This window comes from Nerophis lumbriciformis, linkage group LG22 (assembly GCF_033978685.3).
Source record: "Nerophis lumbriciformis linkage group LG22, RoL_Nlum_v2.1, whole genome shotgun sequence".
Lineage (NCBI taxonomy): Eukaryota > Metazoa > Chordata > Actinopteri > Syngnathiformes > Syngnathidae > Nerophis > Nerophis lumbriciformis.
Window position 1 is genome coordinate 32,674,959 of NC_084569.2, and position 20,000 is coordinate 32,694,958.

The 20,000-nt window shown below is 36.8% G+C and overlaps 1 protein-coding gene across 4 annotated transcripts in view; it reads right to left on the bottom strand.

Moving 5' to 3' along the window:
* The window catches only part of LOC133615263 (thyroid hormone receptor alpha), a 299,909-nt gene that overhangs the window by 220 nt on the left and 279,689 nt on the right, over positions 1-20,000 (bottom strand). For all 4 annotated transcript variants that reach the window (XM_061973731.2, XM_061973730.2, XM_061973733.2 and 1 more), the window contains 4 exons: positions 16,933-17,138; positions 14,025-14,171; positions 5,886-6,144; positions 1-1,113 (listed from right to left, as the gene is read on the bottom strand). The exon at positions 1-1,113 is cut by the window's left edge and continues 220 nt beyond it. In XM_061973731.2, coding sequence (XP_061829715.1) covers positions 863-1,113; positions 5,886-6,144; positions 14,025-14,171; positions 16,933-17,138 — 863 coding nt within the window. In that variant the 3' untranslated portion in view covers positions 1-862. The remainder of the gene's footprint in view (positions 1,114-5,885; positions 6,145-14,024; positions 14,172-16,932; positions 17,139-20,000) is intronic.

The following is a 20,000-nucleotide window of genomic DNA, read 5'->3' on the forward strand; positions in this document are numbered from 1 at the left end:
ATTATTAATACTATTATTATTATTTACAGCTCATGTTGGATTGAAATATTGATTTGCAATACGAGTTGTGTGCTTGCTTGCGATAATTCCGATGTGGGCTCGAGATCCACATTAAAAACTGCACCAGCCGTCACTGATTATAGGTAGAAAAATATAAGGCGTGTGTTTATAGGAAATTGTTATCACACAGAAGAAAAGCTGAGAGTTGTGTTGCGGTGTGTATCACAACCAATACATGATATTATATTGCAAGTCGGGTTTTTATACTGCGTCTAACTACTAGAGCGGTACTACTGAGGACTCAGTAAACCGCCAATAAATAAGACACTATATTTTACATGCTATGAGGTAAAAAGTGCAGGTGTCGCATGTGTGTTTTGGATTGTGTGTGTGTGTATGTGTGTGTGTGGTACATTGAGAGGTCAGTATGTGAGGGGAGGTAGGTTGACAAACACTGTCATGGCTGCAGAGAGCGCTGTTGCTGATACGGAAGGTGCAAAGAAGCGTGTGGAGTGGATTGTCTGAGATCATAATGAGGAAACTACAGTTGTGAGGTGTGTGTGCGTGTGTGTGTCTGCATACAGTTTGACTTGAGTGTGGTTTAGATAACTGTACTGAACATTTTAAAGTGACAAGACATAGAAGCCACATTGTTTTTCTCACTTGCGCTGTCGAGTGCTGGTGGTAGGTGGCGGGCGTGGGATCCCCCCGAGCCACAGGTAAATGTTCCCAGGGTATGTTCCCATTAGATAAGGAAAAAAAATAATTAGCTTTCTCCTACTTCTTCTTACCAAACGTACCCCCCTCCACCTATGTTTTTTTTTTTTTTTTTTTAGTGTCTAGAGGGGTAGCCTTAGTCCAGTTACACGTCCTGGTCCTCGAAGACCTCCAAGAAGAGCGGCGGAAAGAGTTCGTTGGGACACTCCACCTTCATGTGGAGGAAGCGGCTGGCGTGACACGCTCCGATCATGCGCAGGTCTGTTACCTTCATCAGCAGCTTAGGCCAGAAGTGAGGAATGTTGTGCTTGCGGTGGTTGATGTAGTGCTCGAACGCCAGCAGGTACGCCTCCTGGCACTGCTCGATCTTCTCCACACTCGTCAGCCCAGAGCGATCTTGGGTGGAAAAAAAATAGATGATGGTACCTTTTTTTTCCCCCTTTAGAGGCAAGAAAGACGGTGCACCGCAAAAAGTTAGTTTTCAAAAACAAGAAAATGAAATACAAAAATTCGGGGTATTTTATTTGAACTAAGCAAAATTATCTGCCAATAGAACTGGCTTGTCAAAACTTTCCAAAATAAGTTAAATTAGCTAACTTCAATGAACCCAAAAATACCTTAAAATAAGTATATTCTCACTAATAACAAGTGCACTTTTCTTGGTAGAAAAAAAAAGAGACCTTTTTGCTCAATATGCTGAAAAATATTCTTAAATGAAGTAAATGCTAGTGCCATTATCTTGACATAATGATATGCACTCGTTTACATTTATTGAAACCAGCAAACTTATACTAAAAACTAATTTATTGTTCTTAATGGAAAGGCAACAAGGCAAACACTTGTTACTCTCGGGGTCTCCTAGCCGCTCAGGCAAATCATATGGTGTAAAAATGCATTTTTCCATCGATAACATGACATCATCGCGCCAAGTGCGTGCTCTTTTAGTCAATCAGTTCGCATATATACAGCCCGGCCCCTGCCCAAAATTGTTTAATTCTAATTTTGAAGAATTTATGTGAATGTGCATGAACTATTTCTGTTCAAAATTGTTAGAAATGTCACATGTTAAATGTTTAAATATTAACTGTCAGTTTACTGTACTGTGCCAACTGTACAGTATCTATTTTCTATTGTTTCATTGAAAATAAAACAGCAAAGTCCATTTGGCTGTCATCGGTTTTAATTATGAAACAAAATTGTGTCAAAGTCATGATTTTTTTTTCATGCTTGAAATAAGAAATTATTACTTTGAAAAAATAGTTTTATACTTGTGAGTGTTGATGACACAGCTTTGAAACAGTTGATATTCTAGTTTCAAGCATGTTTTACTCAATATAGGTCATCAAATCTCAGCAACAAGCTGTAATATCTTACTGAGATCATGGCCTTATTATAACCCTAACCCTCTAACCCTGGCCCTAACCCTAACCAAATAACTCTAAATTAAGTCTTTGTTACTTAGAATATGTTCCCCTAGTGTCCAAAAAAACTCTAAATTAAGTCATTGTTACTTAGAATATGTTCCCCATACTAAAGTGTTATCAAAAACATATAATAACTTCTTGAATTTGGAAAAAAAGGAGGGTTCGGTTAATGCGCATATGAAACTGGTGGGGTTCGGTACCTCCAACAAGGTTAAGAACCACTGATTTAGATTAATGTTAAAACAAAACAATGTTTTTATCAGAATAATCACACATTTTATTTTGCATGTAACGATAGACGGTAATAATGATGTATATCATAAAAATGTGTATATTTTTATACAAACATGCCATTCCAAATTCATGTACCGTTACACTAAATACGTGTAAAAATAGGATCGACTCCCACAGTTTTTTTACCAGAATATGAAGGCGCAACAATTATGATTTGCCACGTTCTCTGAAATCCTGTGCGCATACTTGCCAACCCTCCCGGATTTTCCGGGAGACTCCCGAAATTTAGCGCCTCTCCCGAAAACCTCCCGGGACAAATTTTCTCCCGAAAATCTCCCGAAATTCAGGCGGACTCAGGTCCATAATAACAAATATTTTATTTGAGTATTAACCCACAATTTAAACAGCATACCTGCCCAATCACGTTATAACTGTAGAATGACGGAGGGCGAGTTCTTGGTTTCTTATGTGGGTTTATTGTTAGGCAGTTTCATTAACGTCCTCCCAGCGCGGCAACAACACACAACAACAGCAGTCACGTTTTTGTATACCGTAAAGCAGTTCGTCTGCCGTAAACAGCAATGTTGTGACACTCTTAAACAGGACAATACTGCCATCTAGTGCATTTGATGAAAGCACTTTTGTGCGTGCCACACAGAATGCATCATCAGAGGTGTTCAGCATGGTTCGAAAAATAGTGACAGAGAATAGAACAAGGATGGACAATTCAACCCTTAACTCAACAATGAGTAGATGAGTGTTATGTGTGTGTATATGTGTAAATAAATGAACACTGAAATTCAAGTATTTATATATATATATATATATATATATATATATATATATATATATATATATATAATAAAATAAATATATATATATAATAAAATACATATATATACGTATATATATATATATATATATATATAGCTAGAATTCACTGAACGTCAAGTATTTCTTATATATATATATATATATATATATATATATATATAAAATCTATGAAATACTTGACTTGGTGAATTCTAGCTGTAAATATACTCCTCCCCTTTTAGCCACGCCCCCAACCACGCCCCCGTCCCACCCCGACCACGCTCACCCCACCCCCCTCCCCCACCTCCCGAAATCGGAGGTCTCAAGGTTGGCAAGTATGCCTGTGCGTAAAAATGTAAGTCAGGTCGATACCTTAATGATTGCTTGAATCAATCAACCCCGTGGCTTTCTATTGGCGTGCGACGTTTGAGAACGTAACCGCAATAAAGCTTTCAAGAATTGTACAAAACAGTGTAACTCTGCTGCAGGCAGAGAAGGAATCCATATAATGAGATTTACATCTGAAAGCACAAACATTGCGGAGAAATATCTCCCTTAAGTAGAAAGATATACAACAACAACAAGGCCTTGTTGCTCCAACACGAGGTTCATTACTAGAATGATACTTTTTGTTGCCGTTTGAAGTGAACTTGTGTACTAAAGATCAAAGCACTGAGCTTGCCTGCAGCATTTTCCTTATAGGATAGGATAGGACTTTATTGTCATTGCACAAGTACAACGAAATTATGTTTTCAGCACAAACCCGTTCAAGATTAGACAAACAAACAGTGTACAGGGTTACAGAACAGGAACGCTGATGCCTAAGTTTCATTGAATCCGTCTCCTGTTTGCCATCAAACTCTAAGACACAGGTATCAAAGTTAAAGCCCGTGGGCCAGATTTCATTTATTTGGCCTATGAACGCCTACAAATACCATGCATCAAAAAAGTACCTTACTTTTTTACGTAATTATTATTTTTTTTTTCATTTTAAGAGAAAAAATATATGAACCGTATTTTTCGGATTATAAGGCGCACTTAAAATCCTTTCTATTCTCAAAAATCGACAGCGCGCCTTATAACCCGGTGCGCCTAATGTACAGAATAATTCTGGTTGTGCTTACTGACCTCGAAGCCATTTTATCTGGTACATGGTGTAATGATAAGTGTGGCCAGTAGATGGTAGTCACACACTGCAAAAAGTCAGTGTTCAAAAACAAGGGAAAAAAATAAAAAAATTAGGGGTATTTTATTTGAACTAAGCAAAATTATTAATAATTTGGCTTGTCAAGACTTTCCAAAACAAGTGAAATTAGCTAACCTCAATGAACCCAAAAATACCTTAAAATAAGTATATTCTCACTAATAACAAGTGCACTTTTCTTGGTAGAGAAATAAAAAAAGGGACATTTTTGCTCAATATGTTGAAAAATATTCTTAAATGAAGTAAATGCTAGTGCCATTATCTTGACATAATGATATGCGCTCGGCATTAAATTTCTTGAAACCAGCAAACTTATACTAATTTATTGTTCTTAATGGAAAGGCAACAAGGCAAGCGCTTGTTACCCTCGGGGTCTCCTCGCCGCTCAGGCAAATCATATTGTCTAAAAATGCATTTTTCCATCGATAACATGACATCATCGCGCCAAGTGCGTGCTCTTTCAGTCATTTAGTGCGCATATATACAGCCCGGCCCCCGGCTAAATTTTTTTAAATCGTAATTTTGAAGAATTTATCTGAATGTGCATGAACTATCTCTGTTCAAAATTGTTAGAAATGTCACATGTTAAATGTTTAAATATTAACTGTCCGTTTACTGAACTGTGCCAACTGTACTACTATATGAGTACCTATTTTCTATTGTTTCATTGAAAATAAAACAGCAAAGTCCATTTGGCTGTCATCTGTTTTAATTATGAGACACAATTGTGTCAAAGTCATGATTTTTTTTTTTTTACATGCTTGAAATAAGAAATGATTACTTTAAAAAAGTAGTTTTATACTTGTGAGTGTTGATGACACAGCTTTGCAACACTTGATATTCTAGTTTCAAGCATGTTTTACTCAATATAGGTCATCAAATCTCAGCAACAAGCTGTAATATCTTACTGAGATCATTTAGGACCAAAATCCTTAAAACAAGTAAAACACTCTAACATAAAATCTGCTTAGTGAGAAGAATTATCTTACTAGACAGAAAATAAGCAAATATCACCCTTATTTGAGATATTTAATCTTACTTAGATTTCAGTTTTTGCCGTGTGGCTCTTTAGACACCATTTATCTTTTTTTAGTTACACTAAAAAGAGTCATTCAAATAACTATAACATATAGAACATGCTATACGTTTACCAAACAATCCGTCACTCCTAATCGCTAAATCCCATGAAATCTTATACGTCTAGTCTCTTACGTGAATGAGCTAAATAATATTATTTGATATTTGACGGTAATGTGTTAATAATTTCACACATAAGTCGCTCCTGAGTATAAGTCGCACCCCCGGCCAAACTATGAAAAAAAACTGCGACTTATAGTCGGAAAAATACAGTATGTAAAACAAATTAAAATGCATAGGCAAAATGTTTATTCACTGTTAACAGTGGCCCATAAGTGCGATGTGGCCCTCAGTGAAAACAAGTTTGACACTCCTGCAATAGAAGAATACAAATCTTTAAAGAAAAATGTTCTCACCTGAGCTCATGAGCAGGACGGCCTGCATCAGCGCCACCTCGGAGTCGTCCAGATTAAAGTGTGCCAGGCTCTTGCCCAAATCAAAGATGGCGTCGGACACCACGCCCAGGCCACCGTTCTTCAGCTGCTCACGCTTGACGGCCATCTCGCCGTTCAGCGTCAGCGTCTCGCTGTCCGGGTCGTAGCGGACGGCTGCGCGTAGCGACATGATCTCCATGCAGCAGCCTTTCAACAAGATGATCTGGTCCTCACAAGGAAGCTGAGGAGTACAAACCCCGTTTCCATATGAGTTGGGAAATTGTGTTAGATGTAAATATAAACGCAATACAATGATTTGCAAATAATTTTCAACCCATATTCAGTTGAATATGCTACAAAGACAACATATTTGATGTTCAAACTGATAAACATTTTTTTTTTTGCAAATAATCATTAACTTTAGAATTTGATGCCAGCAACACGTGACAAAGAAGTTGGGAAAGGTGGCAATAAATACTGATAAAGTTGAGGAATGCTTGTCAAACACTTATTTGGAACATCCCACAGGTGTGCAGGCTAATTGGGAACAGGTGGGTGCCATGATTGGGTATAAAAACAGCTTCCCAAAAAATGCTCAGTCTTTCACAAGAAAGGATGGGGCGAGGTACACCCCTTTGTCCACAACTGCGTGAGCAAATAGTCAAACAGTTTAAGAACAACGTTTCTCAAAGTGCAATTGCAAGAAATTTAGGTATTTCAACATCTACGGTCCATAATATCATCAAAAGGTTCAGAGAATCTGGAGAAATCACTCCACGTAAGCGGCATGGCCGGAAACCAACATTGAATGACCGTGACCTTCGATCCCTCAGACGGCACTGTATCAAAAACCAACATTAATCTCTAAAGGATATCACCACATGGGCTCAGGAACACTTCAGAAAACCACTGTCACTAAATACAGTTGGTCGCTACATCTGTAAGTGCAAGTTAAAGCTCTACTATGCAAAGCGAAAGCCATTTATCAACAACATCCAGAAACGCCGCCGGCTTCTCTGGGCCCGAGATCATCTAAGATGGACTCATGCAAAGTGGAAAAGTGTTCTGTGGTCTGACGAGTCCACATTTCAAATTGTTTTTGGAAATATTCGACATTGTGTCATCCGGACCAAAGGGGAAGCGAACAATCCAGACTGTTATCGACGCAAAGTTGAAAAGCCAGCATCTGTGATGGTATGGGGGTGCATTAGTGCCGAAGACATGGGTAACTTACACATCTGTGAAGGCACCATTAATGCTGAAAGGTACATACAGGTTTTGGAACAACATATGCTGCCATCTAAGCGCCGTCTTTTTCATGGACGCCCCTGCTTATTTCAGCAAGACAATGCCAAGCCACATTCAGCACGTGTTACAACAGCGAGGCTTCGTAAAAAAAGAGTGCGGGTACTTTCCTGGCCCACCTGCAGTCCAGTTCTGTCTCCCATCGAAAATGTGTGGCGCATTATGAAGCGTAAAATACGACAGTGGAGACCCCGGACTGTTGAACGACTGAAGCTCTACATAAAACAAGAATCGGGAAGAATTCCACTTTCAAAGCTTCAACAATGAGTTTCCTCAGTTCCCAATCGTTTATTGAGTGTTGTTAAAAGAAAAGGTGATGTAACACAGTGGTGAACATGCCCTTTCCCAACTACTTTGGCACGTGTTGCAGCCATAAAATTCTAAGTTAATTATTATTTGCAGAGTTTGAACATAAAATATCTTGTCTTTGTAGTGAAATCAATTGAATATGGGTTGAAAAGGATTTGCAAATCATTGTATTCCGTTTATATTTACATCTAGCACAATTTCCCAACTCATATGGAAACGGGGTTTGTACAACATTTCACAATGCGACCGGATTTTACTCAATGTTCAGGTCACAGTTTAATATTTCGTATCTCGCAGACTGTCAGAAAATGGGAGTCACAAAGCCGAGGACTAATTCAGTTCACGATTGACCAGCTTGGGAACAATATGAATGCACATTTTTTCACAGGGCTGCTGGAGCTACAGTATAATTATTAGTTGTGATGATGAGCGATTATTCAGTTTTTCCACTTTTTTGTCAACTGCTATGTCTTTTATGCACATCTGTTTGAAAGTAAAGCACATTTGTTCATCTTTATGGCAATTCACAATAAATCCATCCATTTCTGAAGCACCTCTCTTGTAAAAGGTGGGGAAAATGGGAGGAAGATAGTTAAATGGATTGATGGGTAGACGGATAGTTAATAGTGTTTTTCAACCTTTTTTGAGCCAAGGCACATTTTTTTTCATTGAAAAAAACACCAGCAGAAATGTTAAAAAATGAAACTCCACCAGGTTGTTTTTTTTTTTTTAGCTTGTTGTTGTTTTCCTGTGTGTAGTGCTTTAGTTCCTGTCTTGCGCCGTTATTTTGGTGGCTCTTCCTGTTTTGTTGGTGTTTTCCTGTAGCAGCTTCACACCTTCCTTTGAGTGCTATTGCCTGACCTGCTTTGTATTGGCAAACAAGACTATTTCAGTGGTGCGGACGCTATCCTTCTTTGTGGGGACATTGTTGATTGTTAGGGATGCCGATAAATGCTTTAAAATGTAATATCGGAAACTATCGGTATCGGTTTCAAAATTATCGGTATCGGTTTCAAAAAGTAAAATGTATGACTTTTTTATGACGGACGTAGGAAGAAGTACAGAGCGCCAATAAACCTTGAAGGCACTGTCTTTGCGTGCCGGCCCAGTCACATAATATCTACGGCTTTTGACACACACAAGTGAATGCAAGTCATACTTGGTCAACAGCCATACAGGTCACACTGAGGGTGGCCGTATAAACAACTTTAACACTGTTACAAATATGCGCCACACTGTGAACCCACACCAAACAAGAATGACAAACACATTTCGGGAGAACATCCGCACCGTAACACAACATAAACACAACAGAACAAATACCCAGAACCCCTTGCAGCACTAACTCTTCCGGGACGCTACAATATAAACCCCCCGCTACGCCCTACCCCACCTCAACCCCGCCCACCTCAACCTCCTCATGCTCTCTCAGGGAGAGCATGTCCCAAATTCCAAGCTGCTGTTTTGAGGCATGTTAAAAAAAAATAATGCAATTTGTGACTTCAATAATAAATATGGCAGAGCCATGTTGGCATTTTTTTCCATAACTTGGGTTGATTTATTTTGGAAAATATATTAATATAAATATACCGTATTTTTCGGACTATAAGTCGCAGTTTATATATGTTTTTTCATAGTTTATATATGTTTTTTTCCTTTTTTATTATGCATTTTCGGCAGGTGCGACTTATACTCCGGTGCGACTTATACTCCGAAAAATACGGTAAATTTTTTCGGGGCATCACAACAAAATTAGGCATAATAATGTGTTAATTCCACGACTGTATATATCGGTATCGGTTGATATCGGAATCGGTAATTAAGAGTTGGACAATATCGGAATATTGGATATCGGCAAAAAAGCCGTTATCGGACATCTCTATTGATTGTCATTTCATGTACGGACATACACTGTAAGTCCAGCATTCTCTTTTTGTTTACTTTGTAGCCAGTTCAGTTTTACTTTCGTTTTGCATAGCCATCCCTATGCTTCAGTGCCTTTTCCTAGCGGGACTTGCCTTTCCTTTTGTTCATTTTTGGTTTAAGCTTAATATACCTTTTTACCTGTCTCCTGCTGTGCTCTGCATATTGGGATCATGACAAACCATCCTCGATGCGTTCCAACTTCTACAAAGCAATGAACTACATGCTGCCACCTACTGATATGGAGTATTACATGGTTACCCAGCCGAGCTCTACACAGCACAGACACTAGACAATTATTTGCAGATTATGAATATTGATTTGCAAATAATATTTTTTGGACCAATTAGGTGAAGTTGCATAATTTCCCACGGCACGCCAGACAATATCTCACCGCACACTAGGTTGAAAAACACTGAGTTAATAGATCAATAAATAGTGGAATGCGTCAAAACAAATAATATGTTCCTCTTACATGAGGGACAGCGTTAATGGTGCACATTGTGACTTCCTGGTCAGTGCAAAGCAGGGACGCGCCGATCGATGGGCCACAAATCAGTATTGGACGACGTTTGTGGAAAAAGTACGTGATCGCCATTGCCGATGAATGCCTTTCAATGCCGATCACAAACGGCGATCCCTCGGGCTGACATCGTATTTATTCTTAGTCCTCCGGCTGACAAGCGAGCAGCTCATTATGTGTCTTCATAAACTGTGGAACGACTCCCCTAAGCTAATAATAATCACCTCATTTACAGCAAACAGACTGCATTTCTTAGTCATGTCAATATCATTATCATGTAGCGTTATCACTGGAGGATGCGGCTAAACATATTACACACTAAGAACAAGGTAGGAGCAGGCATGGTAACAACTAAACTGCTACATTTTGCAATGTATTTTTCAGAGATGTCCGATAATATCGGTCCATAAATGCTTTAGAATGTAATATCGGAAATTATCGGTATCGGTTTCAACATCCCGATTTTCCTGGGAGACTCCCGAATTTCAGTGCCCTTCCCAAAAAGCTCCCGGGGCAACCATTCTCCTGATGGAGAATGATTGCCCCATTATGTAAAGGACGCACTGCCTTTAGCGTCCTCTACAACCTGTCATCACGTCCGCTTTTCCTCCATACAAACAGCGTGCCGGCCCAGTCACACAATATATGCGGCTTCTACACACACATAAGCGGATGCAAGGCATACTTGATCAACAGGCATACAGGTCACACTGAGGGTGGCCGTATGAACAACTTTAACACTGTTACAAATATGCGCCACACTGTGAACCCACACCAAACAAGAATGACAAACACGTTTCGGGAGAACATCCGCACCATAACACAACATAAACACAACAGAACAAATACCCAGAACCCCTTGCAGCACTATCTCTTCCGGGACGCTACAATACACCCCCCCGCTACCACCAAACCCCCCCCCTCCCTCGAATAAGTTTTTCAACGTGTTTAAGTCGGGGTCCACGTTAATCAATTCATGGTAAAGTTACATTGTTTAATGCATCCAGCGGGGCATCACAACAAAATTAGGCATAATAATGTGTTAATTCCATGACTGTATATATCGGTATCGGTTGATATCGGAATCGGTAACTAAGAGTTGGACAATATCGGAATATCTGCAAAAAAGCCATTATCGGACATCTCTAGTATTTATGGAGAGTGCTCTTGACAGTTTTACAATATCAACACAACATTGAAAAAGTCAATGACTAAACAAAAGCAACAACTATCTAGTACTTATTTAAATCCTTTAGTGTTGCCCTCAAAGTCCTCCTGTGTCCGGGAAGCTATCATGAATTTGTAAACCAGAACAAAAACAACCATACAGGATTTTGATCAAATATCGATGTAATCCTTCTAGTATTAATCCTATACTGATACAACCCTTGGTACTTCTGCCCGCGACATTACTGACACACCGACAATGGTTTTTATGCTATCCTCTCTCCAGACTCTGGTACGCAGGCTCCATCTAGTGGTTTGCCAAAGAATCACTTGATTAAAGTACAGTGTTTTATTTTCCTATGTTCAAACACAGTGTAGGGTTACTGTGTGTAGGTTTACAGTGGCCAAAAGTATTAAATATACTTTTTCATGAATATTTAGGCTGTGGAGAATGCATATATGTTTAAGAGTTCTTACTGTATTCATAGTCATGTTTAAATCAACTAGTGTTTTTCCATTTGTACTCTTTCTTTTTAGGTTTTATATCCGCAAGTAAACTATGTGTTACCTTGAAGGCTTGCACTGTAGGAGATGGAATACTCCTTTTTGTCTTATCTGTAGTAGAACAATGAGGCTGTGTTCCTTTCCGGACAGGTGGGGGCTTTCTTCATGTGCAAGAAGTTGGCTCTTCCATTTGAGTGTTAGATCGATTCCGGAAGCCAATATGAATGTATTGGTTTTGCTGATCTCCTGAAGCTTCAGTAAAACTTGATAAAATTCCTATTCTGCCTTGATGGTCCTTACTCTGCATATATGTCACCTGAAAGAACTTGGGATTGAAAAGTGACTTCACTGCAACTGCTTACTTTCTGCTGCAAATCGGTTCCATCTACACTTCTTAAAGTTTACTAGGCACTTATTTCTTGGTGTTGTTTAAAGTTAGCTTAGTGGTTGGCTTGCTCCTGGCGAGCTCTCGGTGTGTAACATGTTTAGCCACGTACTATAATGATAATAATATGTGATAATGATACTAAGAAGAGGTAAGTATTATTAGCTTAGAGGAGCGGCTCCACACTAAAGGGAATTTGGGGGAATTTTATTTTTTTGTAATTTTTTTTTGTAATTTTTTTTTTAGACATGTATCTCGTGTGCAGAAGAAACTTTCTCGTGCGCAAGAGAAACTTTTTATAAAGTTATAAAAAAAAATAAAACACTTTTTTATAATTTATTTATTTATGTTTTTTTAGACAGATTCTCGTGCGCACGAGATACATATCTCGTGCGCAAGAGAAACTATCTCGTGCGCACAACAAACTTTCTCGTGTGCAAGAGAAACTTTTTATAAAGTTATAAAAAAGATAAATAATTTTTTTTAAATGTATTTATTTATTTATTTTTTAGACATGTATCTCGTGCGCATGAGAAACTATCGCATGCTATCTATCTAAAAAAATAAAAATAAATAAAAAAAATTTTTTTTTTTTTAGACATGTATCTCGTGCGCACATGAAACTTTCTCGTGTGCAAAAGAAACTTTTTATAAAGTTATAAAAAAAAAATATTTTTTTTATAATTTATTAATTTTTTTTAGACATGTATCTTGTGCGCACGAGAAACTATCGCGTGCTATCTATCTAAAAAAATAAATAAATTTTTTTAGACATGTATCTCGTGCGCACAAGAAACTTTCTCGTGTGCAAGAGAAACTTTTAATAGTTATAAAAAAAAAAAAGATAAGTTATTCATTTTTTTAGACATGTGTCTCATGCGCACGAGAAACTATTGCGTGCTATCTATCTAAAAAAATAAAAATAAATAAAAAAATGTTTTTTTTTTTAGACATGTATCTCGTGTGCACAAGAAACTTTCTCGTGTGCAAGAGAAACTTTTTATAGTTATAAAAATAAAAATAAATTATAATTTATTAATTTTTTTTAGAAATGTATCTCATGCGCACGAGAAACTATTGCGTGCTATCTATCTAAAAAAATAAATTAAAAAATGTTTTTTTGTTTTTTTTTAGACATGTATCTCATGCGCACGAGAAACTATCGCGTGCTATCTAAAAAAATAAAAATAAATAAAAAAATGTTTTTTTTTTAGACATGTATCTCGTGCGCACAAGAAACTTTCTCGTGTGCAAGAGAAACTTTTTATAGTTATAAAAAAAACACAAATTATAAGTTATTCATTTTTTTAGACATGTGTCTCATGCGCACGAGAAACTATTGCGTGCTATCTATCTAAAAAAATTAAAATAAATAAAAAAATGTTTTTTTTTTAGACATGTATCTCGTGCGCACATGAAATTTTCTCGTGTGCAAGAGAAACTTTTTATAGTTATAAAAAAATATATATATAATTTATTCATTTTTTTTAGAAATGTATCTTATGCGCACGAGAAACTATTGCGTGCTATCTATCTAAAAAAAATAAACAAAAAAATGTTGGTTTTTTTTAGACATGTATCTCATGCGCACGAGAAACTATCTCGCGCGCACGAGAAACTTTCTTGTGCCCACAAGATCCATGTCTAAAAATAAATAACTTTTTTTAAAAATTTTTTATAACTTTATAAAAAGTTTCTCGTGCGCACAAGATCCATGTCTAAAAATAAATAACTTTTTTTTTATTTTTTTTTTATAACTTTATAAAAAGTTTCTCGTACGCACAAGATAGTTTCTCATGCGCAAGAGATACATGTCTAAAAAAAAAAAAAAAAAAAAAAAAATTATAAACCAAAAAAAATTCCCCCATGTCCCTTTAGGGGCTCCGTAGGATCGACATTTCAAAGCATTAATCGGCAATGGCGATCACATAATTTTGCATGAAAACCATCGGATACTGATCGCTGGTAGACCGATCGGCGCGTCCCGAGTTGACGTATGACCTACCTCTGAGAACATGGGCAGTTTTTTGGCGAAGTCCACCACACGTGTGATGGCCGGTGTCATGATCTTGGTGAACTCACTGAAGGCTTCCAGGTCCACTTTATCTCCTTCTGACGTGGGCACCACTTTGCCCTGGCCAATATCATCTGACTGCAAACAAATATGGAATGATTCATTGTGGGTAAAAACACTTTAAAGGGTGAGCTACGGTTTAACATGTTTGACATTGTATTGAGTATTTTGTCCATTGCCATTAATTGTCTTTTTTTTTTCTATAAAAAAAATATTCTTTAGTCTAAATTGGTGATAAAAGAATCAGATTTTAAGTTCATGAGGGGGCAATATTTGTTGGGTTAGATTTTAATAACTTACTACCTCTAACATGAAAAGATGACCTGCATGGAACCTTTCCAAAAGAAAACATACGGTGTAAGAATATTTACCATGAGCAATATTTATTGACATGAGACCACTTCAGCTTGTTAAAGTACAAACGAGCCGCTGCCTACAACACGTGACTATTAATACACAACAGCAACAAGAAAATACTTGCATGGGAATTGCACACGAGACAAAGAATACTGTGGGGTGGGAATTACCCTAAAAACCGCATGACTTCTACCCTCAAGCTCTGAACTTAATGAATTCAGTTCAAAGTGCTATACCACTAAAACTGTGATTGTCTTTTAAAAAACGTTTTCGTTTTGGAAAGTCGTTTCAAGTAAGCCCATCCATCCCATTCATCCATTATCTACCGCTTATTCCCTTTTGGGGTCGCGGGGGGCGCTGGAGCTACAATCGGGCGGAAGGCAGGGTACACCCTGGACAAGTCGCCACCTCATCGCAAGTAAGCATAATCTAAATTAGGTTATAGTGCTTAAATTAAAAAAATAATAATAAATTAAAAAAATTATATATACCGTATTTTCCGCACTATATGGCGGACCTAAAAACCTCCAATTTTCTCAAAAGCTGACAGTGCGCCTTATAATCCGGTGCGTCTTATATATGGACCAATATTGAGCCACAACAGGTCTCGCAACTACGGGATACATAACGTAACCCCAGCCTCTACTGTAGCGTCTATTCTATGCGCCTTATAATGCGGTGCGCCTTATGTATGAACAAAGTTTTAAAATAGGCCATTCATTGAAGGTGCGCCTTATAATCCGGTGCGCCTTATAGTGCGGAAAATACGGTGTGTGTGTGTATATATATATATATGTATATATATATATATATATACACACATATACATATATATACATATACATATATATATATATACATATATATATATATATATATATATATACAGATATATACATATATATATACATATATATACACATATATATATATATACACATACATATACATATACACATATATATATATATATATATATATACATATACACCCATATATATACATACACACATATACACACATATTTATATATATATATATATATATATATGTATATATATATACACATATATATATATACACACATATATATATACATACATATATATATACATATACATATATATATACATATACATATATATATACATATATATATACATATATACACATATATATATATACATACATATATATACATACATATATATATATATACACACATATATATATATATATATATATATATATATATATATATATATATAAGGGACGGCATGGCGAAGTTGGGAGAGTGGCTGTGCCAGCAATCTGAGGGTTACTGGTTCAATCCCCCACCTTCTACCATCCTAGTCACGTCCGTTGTGTCCTTGAGCAAGACACTTCACCCTTGCTCCTGATGGGTCCTGGTTAGCGCCTTGCATGGCAGCTCCCGCCATCAGTGTGTGAATGTGTGTGTGAATGGGTGAATGTGGAAATAGTGTCATAGCGCTTTGATTTTCTTAAAAAAAGATAGATAAGCGCTATACAAGTACAACCCATTTACCATATATATATATATATATATATATATATGTATATATATATATATATATATATATATATATATATATATATATATATATATATATATATATATATATATATATTTTGTACAGGTTAAAAGTTTGGACACACCTTTTCATTCAATGCGTTTTCTTTATTTTCATGACTACTTACATTCTAGATTGTCACTGAAGGCATCAAAACTATGAATGGAGTTATGTACTTAACAAAAAATGTGAAATAACTGAAAACATGTTTTATATTCTAGTTTCTTCAAAATAGCCACCCTTTGCTCTGATTACTGCTTTGCACACTCTTGGCATTCTCTCGACGAGCTTCAAGCACACCTGTGAAAGTGAAAACCATTTCAGGTGACTACCTCTTGAAGCTCATTGAGAGAATGCCAAGAGTGTGCAAAGCAGTAATCAGAGCAAAGGGTGGCTATTTTGAAGAAACTGGAATATAAAACATGTTTTCAGTTATTTTACCTTTTTTTGTTATTTTACCTTTTTTTTGTAGTGAAGTGAATTACATTTATATAGCGCCTTTTTCTAGTGACTCAAAGCGCTTTACATAGTGAAACCCAATATCTAAGTTACATTTAAACCAGTGTGGGTGGCACTGGGAGCAGGTGGGTAAAGTGTCTTGCCCAAGGACACAACGGAAATAACTAGGATGGCGGAAGCGGGGATCGAACCTGCAACCCTCAAGTTGCTGGCACGGCCGCTCTACCAACCGAGCTATACCGCCCCAACATAACTATACATACTATATAATACATACTAATACATAACTCCACATTCATAGTTTTGATGCCTTCAGTGACAATCTGCAATGTAAATAATCATGAAAATAAACAAAACGCATTGAATGAGGAGAAGGTGTGTCCAAACGTTAGGCCTGTACTGTATATCATTTTTAAATTTTTCAGTCTCACCAGAAACTTGCGCTTCTGTTTCCAGGTGGATCCCTGTGCGTTGGTGTTCCGATGGGCATCCGTTGCCATGCGGATCAGCTCCCACTCTGTGGTGTTCGGCTCCGGCCTGACCTGCAATGTCCGCACCAACTCCTCCCTTTTTCTTTTCTCGCGGTTTTCCTCGATGAGACGCCGCTTGGCCACACGCTTGGAGTCATCCAGGACCACTGCAAGGTCAGCGGAGAGTGAGGTGATGTTGTGGCAGTTAAGTTGATTATTTCCTTGGTTGGGACAGTTTAGTACTGAATTCCAGCTAGACGCCAAACGGTACAAACACTACCGTATTTTTCGGATTATAAATCGCAGTTTTTTTCATAGTTTGGCCGGGGGTGCGACTTATACTCAGGAGCGACTTATGTGTGAAATTATTAACACATTAGCGTAAAATATCAAATAATATTATTTAGCTCATTCACGTAAGAGACTAGACGTATAAGATTTCATGGGATTTAGCGATTAGGAGTGACAGATTGTTTGGTAAACGTATAGCATGTTCTATATGTTATAGTTATTTGAATGACTCTTACCATAATATGTTACGTTAACATACCAGTTGGTTATTTATGCCTCATATAACGTACACTTATTCAGCCTGTTGTTCACTATTCTTTATTTATTTTAAATTGCCTTTCAAATGTCTATTTTTTTGTGTTGAATTTTATCAAATAAATTTCCCCCAAAAATGCGACTTATACTCCAGTGCGACTTATATATGTTTTTTTCCTTCTTTATTATGCATTTTCGGCCGGTGCGACTTATACTCCGGAGCGACTTATAGTCCGAAAAATACGATAAACTGTATGGAATAGGAAGTGGACCAGTGCTGTTGTTCTGGCTAAACTTTCTCCCCTTTGGAAATCCTGCATCTGTGCATGTGTATGAATCAAAGATATCCTAAATAATGCAGTAGAGATGTCCGATAATGGCTTTTTTACCGATATCCGATATTCCGATATTGTCCAACTCTCAATGGATCAGTGCGACTGATATGTTTTTTTCCTTCTTTATTATGCATTTTCGGCAGGTGCGACTTATACTCCGGTGCGACTTATACTCCGAAAAATACGGTAGTTTGTTTGAAGGCGCTTTCACGATTCAAACATTCTGAGCGAAACAAATTGCACTGTTCTCTGATTGATGCAAGAATGTACACAATACAAATACATGTACAGTGTTGTGCAAAATAATTAGAACACTGCAAAAAGTCAGTGTTCAAAAACAAGGGAAAAAAATACAAAAATGAGAGGTATTTTATTTGAACTAAGCAAAATTATCTGCCGATAGAACTGGCTTGTCAAGACTTTCCAAAACAAGTCAAATTAGCTAACCTCGATGAACCCAAAAATACCTTAAAATAAGAATATTCTCACTAATAACAAGTGCACTTTTCTTGGTAGAAAAAAAAAAGAGACCTTTTTGCTCAATATGTTGAAAAATATTCTTAAATTAAGTAAATGCTAGTGCCATTATCTTGACATTATGATATACGCTCGGCATTACATTTCTTGAAACCAGCAAACTTATACTAAAAACTAATTTATTGTTCTTAATGGAAAGGCAACAAGGCAACCGCTTGTTACTCTCGGGGTCTCCTAGCCGCTCAGGCAAATCATATGGTCTAAAAATGCATTTTTCCATGGATAACATGACATCATCGCGCCAAGTGCGTGCTCTTCCAGTCAATTAGTGCGCATATATATATATATTATATATTTTAAAAAATTATTGTAATTTTCAGGAATTTATCTGAATGTGCATGAACTATTTCTGTTCAAAACAGTTTGAAATGTCACATGTTAAATGTTTAAATATTAAATGTCAGTTTACTGTACTGTGCCAACTGTAGTACTGCCGTATTTTTCGGAGTATAAGTCGCTCCTGAGTATAAGTCGCACCCCCAGCCAAACTATGAAAAAAACTGCGACTTATAGTCCGAAAAATACGGTATATGAGTACGTATTTTCTCTTGTTTCATTGAAAATAAAACCGCAAAGTCCATTTGGCTGTCATCCGTTTTAATTATGAGACACAATTGTGTCAAAATCATGATTTTTTTTTTTCATGCTTGAAATAAGAAATTATTACTTTGAAAAAGCAGTTTTATACTGTGTTAATGTGTTAATGACACACCTTTGCAACAGTTGACATTCTAGTTTCAAGCATGTTTTACTCAATATAGGTCATCAAATCTCAGCAACAAGCTGTAATATCTTACTGAGATCATTTAGGACCAAAACCCTTAAAACAAGTAAAACACCCTAACAAAAAAATCTGCTTAGTGAGAAGAATTATCTTATCAGACAGAAAATAAGCAAATATCACCCTTATTTGAGATATTTAATCTTACTTGGATTTTAGTTTTTGCAGTGAACAACTATCAAATCTTAAGATACTTTTGATTTATTTGTTCCCAGAGACTGAATTTCACCCTAAGGGCAAAGGTACTGAGAATATTTCGCCTACAAATGTATCAGTCCAGTCCTTTTTCACATTTCACTCTTAATATTTAGTGTGGCAATTGCACATCTTTCTGGCATTGTGTTGATGTATTTTCAGAGAGTTACAGCCTCTGTGCTCTCAAAGCTCATTCCAGAGAGTTTCCGTAGAGCGTACATTTGATCTGTCCAAATTCCTTCCAACTCATCCCTCATTATGTCTCTGGAACATTCATTATGCAATATGAGTATGGTTGAACGTTCTATTATGAAAGAAAAAATGGTTTAATGGCGAGTTTGGGGTAATTTCATTGAAATGAGACTTAATTTTCCAGTTCAGGTTAAGTGTTGTGATATTTTTGCACACCACTGTACAAATACCGTATTTTTCGGACTATAAGTCGCAGTTTTTTTCATAGTTTGGGGGTGCGACTTATACTCAGGAGCGACTTATGTGTGAAATTATTAACACATCACCGTAAAATATCAAATAATATTATTTAGCTCATTCACGTAAGAGACTAGACGTATAAGATTTCATGGGATTTAGCGATTAGGAGTGACAGATTGTTTGGTAAACCTATAGCATGTTCT